The following is an 18,878-nucleotide window of genomic DNA, read 5'->3' on the forward strand; positions in this document are numbered from 1 at the left end:
CCAGAGCGCTCATGGCCTCAGACTGGGGCGAAGGCTTACCTTCCAACAGGACAACGACCCTAAGCACACAGCCAAAACAAGGCAAGAGTGACTTCGGGACAAGTCTCTGAATGTCCTTGAGTAGTCTAGCCAGAGCCCGGACTTGAACCCGATCAAACATCTCTGGAAAGACCTGAAAATAGCTGTGCAGCGACGCTCCTCATCCAACCTAAGAGAGTTTGAGAGGATCTGCAGAGAAGAATGGTAGAAACTCCCCAAATACAGGAGTGCCAAGCTTGTAGCGTCATAGCCAAGATGACTCGAGGCTGTAATCGCTGCCAAAGGTGCTTCAAGAAAGTACTGAGTAAAGGGTCTGAATACTTATGTTAATGTAATATTTCAGTATAAAAAAATATATATATTTGCAAACATTTCTAAAAAACCTGTTTTTGCTTTGTCATTATGGGGTATTGTGTGTAGATTGATAAGGGCAACAAAAATATTTAATCAATTTTAGAATAAGGCTGTAACGTAACAAAATGTGGAAAAAGTCAAGGGGTCTGAATACTTTCCGAATGCACTGGAGCTATACACTACATGACCAAAAAGTATGTGGACACCAGCTCGTCGAACATCTCATTCCAAAATCATGGGCATTAATATGGAGTTGGTCCCCCCTTTGCTGCTATAACAACCTATACTCTTCTGGGAAGGTAGGGCACTGATGTTGGGCGATTAGGTCTGGCTCCCAGTCGGCGTTCCAATTAATCCCAAAGGTGTTCGATGGGGTTGAGGTCAGGGCGCTGTGCAGGCCAGTCAAGTTCTTCCACACCGATCTCGACAAACCATTTCTGTATGGACCTCGCTTTGTGTACGGGCAAATTGTCATGCTGAAACAGGAAAGGGCCTTCCCCAATCTGTTGCCACAAAGTTGGAAGCACAGAATCGTCTAGAATGTCATTGTATGGTGTAGCGTTAAGATTTCCCTTCACTGAAACTAAGGGGCCTAGCCCGAACCATGAAAAACAGCCCCAGACCATTATTCCTCCTCCACCAAACTTTACAGTTGGCACTATGCATTGGTGCAGGTAACGTTCTACTGGCATCCGCCAAACCCATATTCGTCCGTCGGACTGCCAGATGGTGAAGCGTGATTCATCACTCCAGAGAACACGTTTCCACTGGCGGCGAGCTTTACACCATTCCAGCCGACGCTTGGCATTGCGCATGGTGATCTTATACTTGTGTGCGGCTGCTGGGACATGAAAACCCATTTCATTAAGCTCCCGACGAACAGTTTTTGTGCTGATGTTGCTTCCAGAGGCAGTTTGGAACTCGGTAGTGAGTGTTGCAACCGAGGACAGACGATTCTTACAAGCTACGCGCTTCAGCACTCGCCGGTCCCGTTTTGTGAGCTTGTGTGGCCTACCACTTTGCGGCTGAGTCGTTGTGGCTCCTAGAAGTTTCCATTTCACAATAACAGCACTTACAGTTGACCGAGGTAGCTCTAGCAGGACAGGAATTTGATGAACTGACTTGTTGGAAAGGTGGCATTCTATATGATGTTGCCACGTTGAAAGTCACTGAGGTCTTCAGTAAGGCCATTCTACTGCCAATGTTTGTCTATGGAGATTGCATGGTGGTGTGCTCGATTTTATACACCTGTCAGCAACGGGTGTGGCTGAAATAGCCGAAACCACTAATTTGAAGGGGTGTCCACATGCTTTTGTGTGTGTGTATATATATATATATATATATATATATATATATATATTACAAAGCTACCAGTAACAGGTTCAACCATGCTGTAATGTTAGTAAGATGGGATAGGCATCTTACAAATTATTTGCCACGGATATAAAGCGCTCCACACATCATTGTTGTTTTAACAGTAAAAAAAAAAAGAAAAAAACGCTGATCACAAAAGTTATTGCAGTTGATATGCAGCCATTGTCAATAGCCTACTTGAGTTGCGATGTAATTTGCTAAATTAAGGACTACAAGCACCATTTGAGCTGGGATTTATACTAAAACAGGTGTCTTTCTCATCAATACTACTGTTCAACGTTTACCCCCGTTTCAATAGTGTTGTTCCCTCTATAATGGGAGTTAGTTAACAGCATTAGAAAGCAAACATTTGTCCCTTTTCAACCAACAGATAGGCTACATGAATTTGGCGCGTTTTACTTTTTCCTATGTTTGATTTGTGAGCTTAAAGTTTGTGGACAGGCTTTTGTTAAATATGAAACAAAGTAGTAGGGGGGGCAATTCGCCAAAATAATTCGCCAAAACGACACAAATAGAGGAGAGGCATTTATTATTCCAAACTGCAGCTCATGGTTGGAACACATATTTCCCTACTTTAATCAACCTGACCATTTTGAATTCGTGATAAAGCTGTCGTGATTTGGCAAAGAATGTAAATGGATTGTCTACAGCAGGGGTGTCAAACGTCCGGCCCGCGGGCCGGATCAGGCCCGCAAACGGGTTTAATTTTTTTTGTAAAGTATAAAAATGCGCTGCAATTTTTCTATAAAATAAACTGCTGCTCCAATTGCATCCACTGGATGCCGCAATAGCAATTGTGTTAAGCAAGCAAACTGTTTATACCGGGGCAGAGCAAGTAGGTCAAGCACGTGCAGCCAATGAGCTACTTTGTTTTGCCCGCGATATTTATTACGGCTTCTACTTTTAACATTATGTGCTTTGGCACCCTCATTGCCCCAATATGTCTCTGTCAAAAAAGAGAAAAGTGGACGCAGAGTGCAGAGTGTTCCAAGAAAAATGGTCATCCTAGCTGTATGTTTGGTGTGTTCAGAGCATGTTGCAGTGCTGAAAGAATATAACTTCTCTCACTATGTGAGTCTTCATGCCGACAAATATGACAACTTTCAAGGACAGCGGAGATGAGAGAAGGTGAATGAACTGTTGGCGGGTCTGAAGAAACAGCAGTCTGTGTTTACTCACAGCCGATACATCAGTGACGCTGCAGTGAAAGCTAGCTACCTCATTGCTAATGAAATCGCAGTGGCTTCAAAACCATTTAGTGAGGGTGAATTTGTAAAAACATGCATGATGAAGGCAGCGGCGATTGTGTGCCCTGAAAAGCGGCAGGCTTTTGCAAATATCAGCCTGACAAGAAACACAGTTGCAGACAGGATTTCCGATCTTTCAGTGGATTTGGACAGCCAGTTGAAGCAAAAAGTAAAGTCATTTATTGCGTTTTCGGTTGCAATTGATGAAAGCACGGACATTACAGATGTTGCACAACTGGCCATTTTCTTCCGCGGAGTTGATGACACATTGACCGTCACCGAGGAGTTCGTGGAGTTGGTGCCGATGACAGATACAACGACAGCAGCTGATATTTTTACCGCACTCGTCGGCGCGCTGGACAGGGTCGGAGTGGACTGGTCCCGCGCTGTCAGCCTGGCTACAGATGGTGCGCCCTCAATGATCGGGAAAAAAGCAGGCGTTGTGACAAAGTTCAGAGAGAAAGTGCAATCTGCAAATGGAGGACGTGATTTTTTGACTTTTCACTGTATTTTGCACCAGGAGGCTTTGTGTTGCAAGTCATTAAAGATGGATAACGTCATGAAGGTGGTCATCCAAACTGTTAATTTCATCCGATCCAGAAGCCTGAATCACCGTCAGTTTGACAGCCTTCTCAGAGAGAAAGACCACATCTATGGCCTGCCATACCACACTGAGGTAAGATGGTTAAGCCGAGGTGCTGTGCTGAGGCGTTTCTTTGATTTATGAGAAGAAATTGAACAGTTCATGGAAGAAAAGGGCAAACCAGTGTTAGAATTTCATTCCGCAGAATGGATGCAGGACCTTGCATTTATGGTGGATGTTACAGAGCACCTGAATAACTTGAACAAACAGCTGCAAGGGCGCAACAAAGTTGTCACGCAGTATTATGACAGCATACGTTCTTTCAAGTTGAAGCTGTCATTGTGGGAGACGCAACTTGCCGGTGGTGATGCAGCTCACTTCCCCTGTCTGAAAAATGTGTGCGCGACCCAACATGTGGCAGACATGAAGCGGTTCAAAGATAAAATAACGGGACTGTTACGGGAGTTTGAGCAACGCTTTCAGATTTATGTTTATATGTTTTTATGTTGATGTGCTATTGTTTTTAATTGATTTTATTTTATTTGTATATTTAACCTATTCTTGACTCTGTGGTTCTTGCACTTGTTTGGGGAACATGATTTCATTATTTTTATCTACATTTCTGCCTGAGAAATGACACCCTGATATAGTTCTGTGATCTGTGAAACAGTTCTGTTAATCACTGAGGCATTGTGTGTTTGTGTGTTCTTTTTCTTTCGAATTTTCAAATAAACTTGACGTGTTTTATGATTAATAGTGATGTTGTGCTTGTACTATTTTGGACACACTGTCCTCAGGCTCCAGCTTTATGTTGTATGTTGATCGTATTAAAACAAAGAAAACAATCTGAAGTTGTTGTTTTTAAGTTATATATACCATGATTTTTCCGGTCCGGCCCACTTGGGAATAGATTTTCCTCCATGTGGCCCCTGAGCTAAAATGAGTTTGACACCCCTGGTCTATAGGGAGGAGGTCAGTGACCTGGCAGTGTGGTGCCAGGATAACAACCTTTCCTTCAACATCAGCAAGACAAAGGAGCTGATCGTGGACTACAGGAAATGGAGGGCCGAGCTCACCCCCATCCACATCGAAGGGGCTGTAGTGGAGTGGGTCGAGAGCTTCAAGTTCCTCGGTGTCCACATCACTAAGGAATTAACATGGTCCACACACACCAACACAGTCGCGAAGAAGGCACGACAATGTCTGTTCCCTCTCAGGATACTGAAAAGATTTAGCATGGGCCCTCAGAAAACTCAAAAGGTTTTATAGCTGTAACACTGACTTGACTGGCTGCATCACCGCTTGGTATGGCAATACGTACGGCCCAGCTCCCTGCCATCCAGGACCTCTATACAAGGCGGTGTCAGAGGAAGGCCCTAAAAATTGTTAAAAATACTCCAGCCACCCAAGTCATAGACTGTTCTCTCAGCTAACACATGGAAAGTGGTACCAAAGTCTGGAACCAACAGGAACCTGAACAGCTTCTACCCCCAAGCCATAAGACTGCTAAATATTTAACCAAATAGCTACCCGGTCTACAGTTTTGTTTGTGTATCCCATCAGTTAGATACGTTTTTATAGGCAGTCATTTCTGCACCGCACGCGTGTGTGTAGAGTGTCAGACACATAACAGAGAGAAAAGAGAATGCAGGGAGAAGAACTGTGATCACTTGGCTAGGTTTCTTTTTTGTTGTGAGTCGCTAATGCACATAACAAAAGGAAGGAACACGAGTCAACGTGAATTAACGGTGGTCTTCGGGATAAAATGTAATCTGCCTGGAGTAGATTCCAGATGCCACCTGCTGTATTACTGCGGTATAACTTTATTTCCCCCTAGCGGTCATACCACGCAATATGATTTGACGTGGAATTTGATGAAGGTTTCTCATCGTTTTAACGGATAACCGTAAAAAAAATTGTAGTTTAAACGTTAACAAAAATTGTCAATTTGTCACATCCAGACACATGATCACAATAAACGGCTTAGAAACCTCAGCATCAGCAATCTGCTCAATTTATCCCACAAGTCCACATGACCAAAGGTCCCCCCAATGCACTCCACAAGCATGGACTGGATATCTGAGTGTCGCTCATGTATGTCTCCAGTCCAGCTCCTTATGCAGACAACCCTTCCAGACATCTATCACAATCAATAGGGGCCAACCCACTGACCAGAAACCCCCTGACACACACATATCACAGTCTCACAGTGTGAACCATGAGTAAGACACTGGATAGACAATGACAAGGAGGAGAGAGGAGGAGCTGGCCTATTAGATCAGACAACAGCACAGTTCATTGTCCTCCAAGGGAGTATTATATTCAATATATGATTGATTGTCCGTCTCACCTGAGGCGTCCTCGAGGGACGTGTCCCAGAGGGTGTCCGTGGTGCCCTCCTGACGTTCTGCTCGCCCTCGTGCAGATGACTGTGTAGCGAGGGAGAGCGGGAGTGGGAGGAGGCGAGAGCTGCCTGTGCTCTGGAGACTGCTGTCTGGCACCTCTCCATGATGAGTCTGGAATACAACACACAGTCTCTCAGTCTCTCAGTGTCTCTCTCTCTCAGTGTGTGTCTCTCTCTCCTCTCTCATCTCTCTCTCTCTCTCTCTCTCTCTCTCTCTCTCTCTCTCTCTCTCTCTCTCTCCTCTCTCTCTCTCTCTCTCTCTCTCTCTCTCTCTCTCTCTCTCTCTCTCTCTCTCTCTCTCTCTCTCTCTCTCTCTCTCTCTCTCTCTCTCTCTCTCTCTCTCTCTCTCTCTCTCCTCTCTCTCTCTCTCTCTCACTCACTCACTTCACTCACTCACTCACTCACTCACTCACTCACTCACTCACTCACTCACTCACTCACTCACTCACTCACTCACCTCCCCCAGGCTGGCATGTTGTTGGTGTTGTCCCAGTGCAGCAGGCTCCTAGAGAGGGGACAGGAGACTGACCTGTCGACCGTGGCCCTGCACCAGACCGTGACCGCTGTCCCCGTTGAGGTTGTTGTCACTAGCGGAGCGCATCAGGGAGCGGGGCGAGGGCAGTCCTCCCACCAACACACGTCTACGGTTGTGTAGGAGGGGGTCTCCCTGAAAGGCACTGTTAGAGGGTGACACAACATGTTGTTAGTCAAATCAACATAACAATGTGTACAGGGGTTGGGATAAATGCGTAACACATTTCAGTTGAATGCATTCAGTTGTACAACTGACTAGGTATCCCCCTTTCCCTTTCTACATTCCCTAAGGTAGTACCTCGCTACATAGCTTTATGTGTACATCTTACTGCATTGGATTAGGAATCTGGGATATTCTTTCCTTCAAACACTAGATGGCAGAATTTTCACACGTAGCAAATTGACTCCCAGTAAACTGAATCACACAACGAAAGTGCACATGATCAGGGATAATTACTGAGTGGGTGATTACAGTGGCTACAGTACGAGTGCTTCAGTCACTTGGCTGAGGACTCTCTTACCCTCTCGCACCACTATGGAGGTGTGATTGACTCAATTAAAGTCCAGTGACCACTTGCTGTTAGCCACATACCACATGGCATGTCGTCTACTCACCAACGTCTGACACTTTGTGGATCTTGATGATTTCAGCCAGGTCAAAGTTTCCTGCTATAATGGCAACCTGGAGGAGGAGAGAGGGAGTAGAGGGGAGGGAGGGGGAAGAGAGGGAAGGAGAAAAGAGTGGCGGGAGGGAAGGAGAGGAATAAGTCACATATGTTGTGTGTTTGTTCCTTTCCCAAAGAGAGGTTAGTATCCTGCTTCTCAACACAAGTGTTCTGTAAAACAAGGCTCCCATAGGAAACTGCCATTCTCATGGGGGAGAACAGAACTCTGCTGAAACCTGCTGTCTCAGTCTCTGCGTCTGTCTGGAATAAACATTAGCCTCTGTTGTTTCAAGAAAATACATTTTGGGAACCAATTATCAGACGTATACTACATCTATTCTAACAGCTAACAGGCAACAGGGAACACATTCCATCCAAACCCCACTTTCTCCCTCCCTCAACATCAGCTTTTATCTCTCCCATCTTCATCTGCATTACTCTGTGGTTCCCTCTCCAGTCTCTCTCTCTCTCACACACATACACAACAAAACTAGCATTTTCCTTTTGTTTGCTCTCTCTCTCTCTCTGATTCATATTTCACACATTAGTATTCCTTCATTAAAAGGCTGCTTGTAACAGATGTCTGATAGCAATGTGTGTTTCTGATTTCTGGCACTGTGTGAGCGTGTGCATGTGCATGTGGGCAAGTGTGTGTGCATGCGCTGGCGCTGTGTGGAGCCAGCTAGCCCTGTGTACAAACAAATTAACTTTGATGTGTTGAGGAAATCTGTGTCAATGTCAATTTGACACAGGCTTAATCACACAGCTTGCCACAGAGTCAAACCAGAGTAGGGAAACAGTGTTTCAAGTGGAGTTGCCTTCATGCCATGTAGTTATCACAGAACAAATATTATACATGATCTTTGATGTCCACCTCCCTTGACCTCCAAGAGTTGCTGAAACCTTTTCCCATATTAAGTCATATTAAGTTTTCCTTATGGCATGTGGTTACTGTATAACTAGAATGTAATGTCTGATAGGGGCCAGCTGAAGGATGGAGAGTCTCACCTGAAAGGCTGTCTGGCTGTTGTAGTTCTTGATCTCTTTATTCGCTCCCCGAAACAGTAGAACTCTGGTACAGCTATCCTGAAAGAGGAAGAGAAAGATTTTACTTTATTTTATTTTTTACGATCAGTTGTAAAATGTCGGGATTTTGGTTCCATATAGATTGACAATTCATCAGCACATACACGAACAAGCACACACGCACAAACATGCACACAGACCCATAAACACACACACAGAAGATATATGAGGCTCCATTGAGTGCCAGCTCTATTCTCTAATTGGTCCCAACAGAGCTAAGTCTGCTATTTACTCTGACCAGAGAGAGAGACTTCCACTCCCTTTCCCTTCCTCTGCTTTCTCATCACCCTTCCCCAATCTCACCCTCCATTCATAGCCTAACATAGCGTGTGTGTTGCTGTGAATGTGTGTGTCATTAGGCTATATCATTGGGGCTGTGTGTAAATGTATAGTCCTCCCTGTCTCTCAGGAGGGATCCATGGGTTAAGGGAAGGGCTATGTGTTTGCAGGGTATAGATCGATATGTAATTTAAAACACAGAGTAGAATTAACAGCTCTATGATTGATCTTCTTAACCAAACATGTGGCTGCTCTCTCCCGGGACCCTATTGAGTCCTTATCACGCATGCACAAACACACACACACACATAGGAACGCACATCTCTGTTAAAATTACATCGATCTCACAGGAACCTATAGTCAGTGCTGTAGAGCCCACTTTTGGTGACAAACATGAAAGCAGTGCAACCCTGCCCTGAGTTGTGCATGTGCCTGCCTCCATGTTTGTGTGTCTGCTTCCGTGTGTGTGTGTGTGTGTTTTTCAGGTAAGCAGAGGTAGACATAAGGAATCAGCACAGCATCCTCTACCTAACAAGTCTGTTCAATAATGCAGTTCCTCTCCTGTAATAGCCCTATAATCACATCATGTTAATGCTAGCACGCTAAAAACCTAGAGTTGAATAAAATAAAATAAAATAAAGAATGTCACACGCGCCGAATACAACAGGTGTAGACCTTACAGTGAAATGCTTACCTACAAGCCCTTAACCAACAATGCAGTTTTAAGAAAGAATATCCCAAAAAAATAACAATAGCGAGGCTATATACAGGGGGTATCGGTACAGAGTCAATGTGCGGAGGCACTGGCCAGTCGAGGCAATTGAGGCAATATGTACACTACCGGTCAAAAGTTTTAGAACACCTACTCATTCAAGGGTTTTTCTTAATTTTTTGCTATTTTCTACATTGTAGAATAATAGTGAAGACATCAAAACTATGAAATAACACATATGGAATCTGCGTGTGTCATTGTCTGCGTAATTGTGTGTGCATGTTCTTTTAATTTGGAATGGGGAGATGAAATGCGGTAGAAAACCCATGCATCAACTGCTGCCTCTGTGCTCTCTCAAACACACACACACGCAAACACACACACGCACCGAAACACACACACACACACTCCAGGAGACCAATTATAGAGAGGGACATCCCTCTCCCTGCTCACAGCACTAGTCATATTATAGGAAACCATTAAGCATCCAGAAGACTTTGTCACCACGTTTTTTTTACCACGATGTACATTCAACATCAGCAGGTCAACTCCAGGAGTAGAGTACCCCTACAGTACAGTGGCAAAAAACGATGTATAGTAAAGCTGTGCATTTTACTAAAGTTTTGCTTACACACAAAATCTTTTTATGTCACAAGATTTTTGAAACCTCTCTCAAAGTGCAAAACTACACACCAAATCTCCAAAACTATAAGCTATTTCTCAGCCTTTGACTCAGTTGTCAATTAAATAAAAAACTTTTTTCAACAAAAGAAAACACACAATTCTCTACCTAAAACACAAAAATCTAACAGGAAGTGACTAACTTTCCTTTTCCAAACACAACCAATCAAAATGCTACATTTATTCACCAGGTCACACACACACTCCTCACATGTGCAAACACTAATTGCTTAACTGATCACTAACCAATCACTGCTTTACTGTAGTATATGCCTATAAATAGGTCAAAGGTCAGATTACCTGTTTTGAACAATGGATGCCAACAATGGACAGAGAGCAAGAGGAGTAGGAGGGAGAGGCAGGGGACAACAACGAGGACAAATTCAAAGACGAAGAGTTGGAAGAGGAGTAGGAGGAAGAGGAAGAAGAGGACGAGGGCAAAGAAGAGAAGGAAGGAGAGCCATCTCTGATGAGATTAGGGCAACACTTGTTGATCATGTGATCAACCACTGTTTGACCATGAGAGAGGCTGGACTGAGAGTCCAGCCCAACTTGAGTCGATTTACAGTGGCGTCCATAATTCGAACCTTCAGAAATGAGAACAGGTATGCAACTATCTAATGACTATTTTAGCATTACAGTAATGTACTGTAAAATACGTATGATTGCATAAACATTTGTAACTCTAAGCCATTCATTTACTGCACTGCATTGAATGAATGAGGTTGGTTATCATGCTGTACTACATTTTGTTGTACATTGTTTACAGTTCCTATGCTGAACACATACTGTGTTTGAATTCTGTACAGAGTGGAAAGGCAAAGACATCATGGAGGACGAGGATGCTTGTTTACAGATGTACAAGAGACTGCAATTATAAATATGGTTTTAGCCAACAATGCAATTAGGATTCGAAAGATAAGAGAGCATATTTTGAATAATGACACCATATTTAACAACATCAATGCTGTAAGCCTGTCGACCATACAACGCATCCTCCAACGGCACCAAGTGACGATGAAACAACTTTACAAGGTGCCATTTGAGAGAAACTCTGACAGTCAAGATTCTGCGACATGACTTTGTAGAGGTATGTATGCAACAGTACTTCAGACATACCATATTTACTCATCTATATATCCTTTTGTCTGTTACAGAGAGTATTGGAGATGGATGCCCATGTAATTCTCCATTAATTTATTTACGTGGATGAGGTTGGCTTCAACCTCACTAAAACCAGGCGCTGCGGAAGAAATGTAATAGGACAGAGGGCAATTACCAATGTCCCTGGACAGCGTGGGGGTAATATAACTGTGTGCTGCCATCACTCAAAACGGGGTCCTCCATCACAATGCCACACTGGGTCTGTACAACACCGGCCATATGCTCACTTTTCTGGATGCAATTTACACAACGCTTGTCCCTGTTCCAGATCAGGAGCCTGCTAGATTTGTGGTTATATGGGACAATGTTAGTTTTCACCGGGCTGTTCTGGTCCAAAACTGGTTTGCCACCCATCCACAATTTGTAGTTTTGTACCTACCCCCATATTCACCTTTTCTAAATCCCATAGAGGAATTATTCTCAGCCTGGCGCTGGAAAGTGTATGATCGCCAACCCTATGCCCGCATGCCGCTTCTCCAGGCAATGGAGGACGCATGTGGGGACATAGAGGTTGCCTCTGTCCAAGGTTGGATACGCCATGCTAGGAGATACTTCCCTCGATGTTTAGCAAGAGAAAACGTATCTTGTGATGTGGACGAAGTATTGTGTCCAGACCCAGCCCGGAGAAGAGATGAAGCGTAGCTTAGCACTGGTGACTGAGATTTAGATTGAGAACAACAGTGTTTACATGGTATATCCAAACATTTACTATTATGAAATACGTTTTTGCCATTTGATGTAAATGCTTCATTCTGACATGTTTATGGCATTTTGAATGCAGTGTTACATTTTGAAGGAGATGTGAGGCATTTTGTGTGTGCAGTTTTGGGAATTGTGTGTAGAGTTTTGAAAACGTGTGTAAGCAGTTGGAAAAAAATAATCATTCAGGAGGCAGTTTGACATTCAGAATTCAACAGATTTCTAGAGGTTTCCATTGTCAAAATAATGTAAGATACAATCACATTTAGAATCTTCCCGATGCCATTCTGTTCCCTCTCCATGTCCCCCCCCCCCCCCCCCCCCCACACTTAGAAGCTCTGTCCCTGGGATTGATCTGCTCAGCGGTGGCCTCCTGGATCTCTAAACACTGGAGGGATGAAACCTGTCTTTGACGATAGGACCCTGCAGAGACAGGGTCTATGAAGGGGAGGAGTAAAACCTTTTTCCCCTAACTTGTCCATTGTTCCATGAATATTCATTAGCACGACTCAGAGGTTAAAATCAGTTTTGTTCAAGGTAACATGGTAGGCTACCAATTTTGAGGACATTTGGATCACCTAAAATATGACACTTTATGGCATTTTATTCAAGGTTGTGTGAGCCCTAATTCACTATTATGTCTTAAATGCACGTCAACAGTTTCCATTCTTTCCCTTCCACTCTCCTCCACCCCTCCCTCTCTCCAGCCAGTAGTAGAACATACTATCCTTAGTCACGTGCATGTGTAGCAAACAGCCAAGATTAAGTATTGATGTTCTTCTCCTCGACCCCCTCTCAGACACACTTTTTGTGCACTCACATGCATGTACACACTCTCTAGAGACTGTAGTGTTCTAGAGCCTTGGAAACAGGTCATTGCGCATGAGTGTAGTCAGCGGAGTCACTCTAACACACACACTCACACACACCATGCTGTTCACTTAGTGGTTAAGAGTACAGCAGGATTCTGGCACAGAGCAGCGGCCTTGGCCTTGCACTACACACTGGCACATCACAGTGTGTGCGTCCGTGCGTGTGTGTCACGTTTAGGAGCATTGGCAGAAAGTAGATGTTTCTACAGTATTTTCAACCTAACTTCCGTTTCCCCTGAAAACCGGAAGTAGGGACTCCAAGTTGGTGTGTGTGTATGTATGCGTGTGTGTCAGTGTGGTGTACATTTCACAGACAGAAATATTTTATACAAAGCCATACTCAGTAGATGTGGCCCATGTAGGAAGCAACCCAACAACTGTAGTACTCTGTTCTTAGCACCTGAGCCATGGCTTTTCAAGTAGTCACTTCAATTAGGCTCAGTCCCCAATCTCAGCACTCAATGTCTCATTCTCTCACTGGATCCTATCTCATCTCTAAATTGCTCGCTACTATCAATATGACTCTTACATTGTCTCCATTGAATCTGACAGTCCGTCCACTCAGCAGCCTACTAGAACCAATACACTTCCTGAATTGACATATTGACCAGGTAAGTGATAGCAACATTTAAAAGGCAGCTGTAACACACACAGACATTTGTCGAACCCCTCTAAACCACCGCTTACTCACCACTACTTATCTGACGCACACACTTGCACACACAACACACACCATACAGTGTGTTACCTGGTTGTAGAGGGCACAGACGTGCAGGGCGGTGTTTCCAGAGGCGTTCTGGGCGGCCATGTCAGCTCCGTAAAACAGCAGGTGCTCCAAGTGCTGAACGTGACCATGACGACACGCCTTTATGGGGAGACAAACAAGATGGCCACCTTAGAGCCACATGGATGCTAGTTTGGGTGATTGAGGTATCATAAATTGTGTGATATTGGATACAACCCATTACTCTTTTCTGTTCTCTTCTCTGTTTCTCTCGCCCACACATGCACTATAATAATTGTTCCCTCTCTCTTTTGTTTTGTCTTATCTGTGTGTTACAGCATCACACATTATGTTGGAATTGTTAATTATCACTCTTCAATAGTTTTTCCTAATATTCACACACACACACACACACACAATAAATACTAACAGAGGGAAGGTAACTTATTAGAGTATAGTAATTGAGGGCTCTGGAAAGCTGGCCTGTAGGCCCAGATTTAGTGTCAGCTTCCTCTCCCCCCAAGTCAAACTGGGTAAGAGTTCCTTTCTCTCACACTCCATTCTCATCTCTCTCTTTCATTCTCTCACCAACAGCCTGTCAGTTTAGCTTGATTATACTGTAGGTCTCCAAGCCTCCAGACTAACCCTGCATTGAATTGTGTGGTGACTGTGTTTGGACAGATGTGGTAGGTTCAGAGGTTTAGACGGCACCATGATACCCCAGAAACAGAGGCTAGTGGTGGGGGAGAACAAGGCAGGCGGGAGGGGTAACCATGGAGGTCCCCAGACATGCTGGTGTGAAGAGGAGAGGAGAAGAGAGAGCAGTGGGAACATTGGAACACTGTGGACACAGTACTGTTGACAGTTCTAGTGCTACAGTCCTTTAAGGTTTATATAATGACAGGGTCTGCCGGGTTTTATCAAGCCTTGTAGTGCTGCTTCCGTTCCCTCCATAGAAAACCTTATGAAGTCTACAGTGCTTTTGTGCCCCATCAAATTAGGAAATTAATATTGTATGTCTCCCTATTTGCTCTTCCCTTATATTTTCTTCCTCATAAAACCAACGGGAAGGTTTCATCACAATTTCACAGTCTCAATCTACAGTAGTGTCCGTGTCTGGGAAGAGCAGTCGCTCTCTGTATGTATGTGTGTGTGTTTACCTGGTGTATCTCCTGCCAGCCGTTCTCGTCCACACAGCCCACCTGAGCGTGGTCGTGGAGCAGTAGTTCACAGCAGTAGGGGTCTCCTCCTACCATAGAGCTGTGATAGAGCGGACTTAACCCTCGACTGTCTTTATAGTCAGGAGACGCACCCAGGTCCAGCAACGTCTGACAGAGAGAGAGAGAAAGAGAGAAAAAAGAGGAGAGAGAGAAAGTGAGAGAAAAGAGGAGAAAGTGAGAGAAAGAGTTAGAGAATACACACACATCAAATGCACACACTCACAGAGACAAGCCCTACAGAACCTATTAAAACCCATGTATGAAAACACTATATTTCCTTTGTCTGGTCTACATTTTCTCTAATTGGCTGCCGCACTCATGTAGATCAAGAAGAGGGTCATGGTCCATTAAGATGATGGGCTTCTCTCCACTACAGCTATAGCTCTCAAGATGAGAACAATTATATGAGTCATATCAGAGCCATCAGTAATGACACACATCCATTCACTGAGAACATGCCTATGCATGCATGTGTGTGTGTGTGTGTGTGTGTGTGTGTGTGTGTGTGTGCACGCGTGTGTGTGTGTGTGCACGCGTGTGTACTCACTATGAGCGCTGTATGGTTCTTGGTGCGGACAGCCTTGTGCAGGGCAGTGATGCCGTCTTGGGTCCTGAAGTCCAGGTGAGCTCCTCCACTCTTCAGCACCTTGATGAGCTCTGCACAGCCCTCCAGCTGAGACGCCATGGTCAGAGGACATTCTACAGCACACAGGGGCAGAGAGGAACCATGTTTAATATACAACAGGACAGCTTTCCAGTGTACACTGTGGATGGTACTGAGACAGAAGCATCTCTTCTGCATTAGAGTTGACTTTGTAGTGTGGTAGAGGAATGTAAATGCACATACATTGACCCTCCCACCCTATGGATGACCTCAGATTAGATTAGATTAGATTGGAATCATGTTTTTAATCTCATCATATTCTCATTAGTAATGCTGTCCATCTCATGCCAGTTGATGAAGAAATATCTATTTGGTGCTTTCCTCCATCCTTCAAATGAAGGCCCTGAATATCCCATATCACATGAAACTATCAGAGTAGAGGTGTTAACCCCAGTATTCAATCTGGCAATCATTATATTATGGCCACCTAATCATCCCTAGTTTCCAACTGGCTTATTCATCCCTTCTCATCTCCCCTGCTACTCTTCCCCAGATCAATGCTGTAATGGAGAATGTTTTCTTAGTCAATTTAACCCATGAAAGTCTACACTATATATACAAAAATATGTGGGCACCCCTTCAAATTAGTGGATTCGGTTATTCAGCCACACCCGTTGCTGAAAGGTGTATAAAATCAAGCACACAGCCATGCAATCTCCATTGACAAACATTGGCATTAGATTATTTTCAACGTGGCACCGTCAAATTTCTGCCCTGCTAGAGATGCCCCAGTCAACTGTAAGCGCTGTTATTGGGAAGTAGAAACGTCTAGGAGCAACAACAACTCAGCCGTGATGGATCACGCTTCACCATCTGGCAGTCCGACGGACGAATCTGGGTTTGGTGGATGCCAGGAGAACGCTACCTGCCCGAATGCATAGTGCCAACTGTAAAGTTTGGTGGAGGAGGAATAATGGTCTGGGGCTGTTTTTCATGGTTCGGGCTAGGCCCCTTAGTTCCAGTGAAGGGAAATCTTAACGCTACAGCATACAATGATATTCTAGACGATTCTGTGCTTCCAACTTTGTGGCAACAGCTTGGGGAAGGCCCTTTCCTGTTTCAGCATGACAATGCCCCCGTGCACAAAGCGAGGTCCATACAGAAATGGTTTGTAATGATTGGTGTGGAAGAACTTGACTGGCCTGCACAGAGTCCTGACCTCAACCCCATCGAACACCTTTGGGATGAATTGGAACACCGACTGAGAGCCAGGCCTAATCGCCCAATATCAGTGCCCAACCTCACTAGTGCTCTTGTGGCTGAATGGAACCAAGTCCTCTCAGCACTGTTCCAACATCTAGTGGAAAGCCTTCCCAGAAGAGTGGAGGCTGTTATAGCCGCAAAAGGGGGACCAACTCCATATTAATGCCCATGATTTTGGAATGAGATGTTGGTGAGGTGTCCACATACTTTTGATCATGTAGTGTATAAGGAATTGTTTTAAAAAGGTGATACCAAGGATAATTTTGCTATTTGATTTTGAATTTTACGACCCCTTGAAGTATCAAAAAAATACAGAAACAAAATATTTGGCATATTTTTGGCCTTACTGCTATTAGCCCATACAAACACATTGAATAACAGATTGACTACATGGAATAACAGATAGTCCCCTAAAATAAATCAAAAGGAAGTTTGTTCTGAAGTGTCTGTCCTATATCTGAGAGATATAAGAAAGATCAGGAAATATTATTAATATTATATATATATATTTCTTTTATGCATGTATTTAACCCCTTATTTTTGGCACTGAACAGTCTCCATATATACTTCCATTAAGTTTTTCAACTGGTACCGGGGGACCTCATGGTCTGACAAACACCGCTCTAGCTCTGTCACCTGTCACCATAGATGCGGAAGTGCGACATAGGCGGATGCGGTGGATTGAGACTCTTCCAATGCAACTAGATATCTCTACTTTAATTGACAGATTTTTATGGGGATTTCTTTTTTAATGCTAAATAGATTTTGCAGGGGCGCGGACATCGACTGTAGGGTGTTAACTTGTAATATAAGGGTTAAACAAACATAAAGAATAACAATGACTATAGAATCCTTATTCTGTGCTTGAGTAGTCAATTGTTTGTATACAAATAAATCGAAACATTTTATTAAGAAGGCCTTCCCCTTTAAATGTCTCTGATTAGAGTGATAAAGGAAGGGGAAAAAAAGTCTAGTTCCATTTCCAGATGAATCCACTCTCGTGCCTTTCAAGTGATTCATTTAAGAAGACAAATTCCGTGCCTTTGAGGGCCTTGTCAGTGAAATTACTTTGTGTGATAAACATGATGGAGTTGGTGTTTATCAAAACCAGACAGAGACAGATAAGATCATTTGAATAAGCTGTGTATTGTTAGGGCAAAAACCAAAACGTGCATCCCTTGGGGTCCCGAGGACCGAGTTTGGGAAACTCTGGTTTAGTATATTCACAAACACGTGCACACACAGACAACGAAACTAGCATTTCAAACAAAATTAACAAAATTATATTGTAATTTATTTTCCATTTGTTTGTTCTCTCTCTCTCTCTCTCTCTCTCTCTGTCTCTCTCTCTCTCTCAGAGGTCACCCCACTGGAGGCTCTCAACAAATGGCTGTACAAACATTTGCATAAACATGAGGAGATTAGCATGAAAAATAATCCAGCTTTACCCTAGCACGCATTGGTATGGTGCAGAAACGGCTGGACGGAAATCGCTCAGCAGGCAGCCAACCAGAATAATCACAGCCGAGCTTGTTATCTACCTCTATCTGTCCGTCTAAGTGTCTACCTCCATCTCTGTATCTGTCTGTCTGTCTGTCTGTCTGTCTGTCTGTTTCTGTATCCGTCAGTCTGTCTGTCTGTCTGTCTGTCTCTGTAGTGGTATGTCTGTATAATATCTCTGTATGTCTGTATGTCTCTATCTCTCCCCCTCTTTAACACTAGCAGAGACAAATGAGTTATCACTGGCATTTTTAAAGTCATGCCCCCTTCCGTCCTTGACATTTGCAGGGAAGTTTTTTGCATCTAATCAATCATTTCTATTCATGTTTTGTTTGATCTAAATTAACTTTGCAGGTGTCTTTGATTCCATCATTTCCAGGGTGTCACGTCCCATTGACCTGCTGGAGGGACATTATCCCCGAAGAGTCGCATTTACCCCCTTTCCATGGCGGAGACTGAGGCCATGGAGAAGTATGTGGCGGAGACCCAGAACCAGGGGTTCATCAGATGCTCTACCTCTCCTGCCTCCGCCAGCTTCTTCTTTGTGGCCAAAAACGACAGCGGACTGAGACCATGCATTGACTACAGGGGGCTGAACGCAGTCACCCCCAAGTACCGGTACCCCCTCCCTCTGGTTCCGTTGGCCATCGAGCAGCTACGAGGGGCCTGGTACTTTACCAAGTTGGACCTGAGGAGTGCCTACAACCGGATCCGAATCCGGGAAGGAGACACGTGGAAGACGGCATTCAGCACTACCTCAGGCCACTACGAATACTGCGTCATTACCCTACGGCCTCGCCAACGCACCTTCTGTGTTCCAGTCCTTCGTCAATGACGTGTTCTGAGACATGCTGAGTAGACAGGTGGTGGTGTA

At 44.2% G+C, this 18,878-nt stretch overlaps 1 protein-coding gene across 1 annotated transcript in view; it reads right to left on the bottom strand.

Annotated features, from left to right (window-relative positions):
- LOC311136983 (SH3 and multiple ankyrin repeat domains protein 3-like) overlaps positions 1–18,878 on the bottom strand; it is a gene marked incomplete at both ends in the record, with an annotated part of 327,765 nt that overhangs the window by 116,211 nt on the left and 192,676 nt on the right. The window contains 12 exon segments of the mRNA XM_084171316.1: positions 5,948–5,992; positions 5,994–6,058; positions 6,060–6,113; positions 6,459–6,501; positions 6,503–6,533; positions 6,536–6,652; positions 6,655–6,678; positions 7,151–7,217; positions 8,209–8,286; positions 13,442–13,558; positions 14,578–14,745; positions 15,185–15,336. Coding sequence (XP_084027442.1) covers positions 5,948–5,992; positions 5,994–6,058; positions 6,060–6,113; positions 6,459–6,501; positions 6,503–6,533; positions 6,536–6,652; positions 6,655–6,678; positions 7,151–7,217; positions 8,209–8,286; positions 13,442–13,558; positions 14,578–14,745; positions 15,185–15,336 — 961 coding nt within the window.

This window comes from Coregonus lavaretus (genome assembly GCF_964263955.1).
Source record: "Coregonus lavaretus genome assembly, chromosome: 11".
Classification (NCBI taxonomy): domain Eukaryota; kingdom Metazoa; phylum Chordata; class Actinopteri; order Salmoniformes; family Salmonidae; genus Coregonus; species Coregonus lavaretus.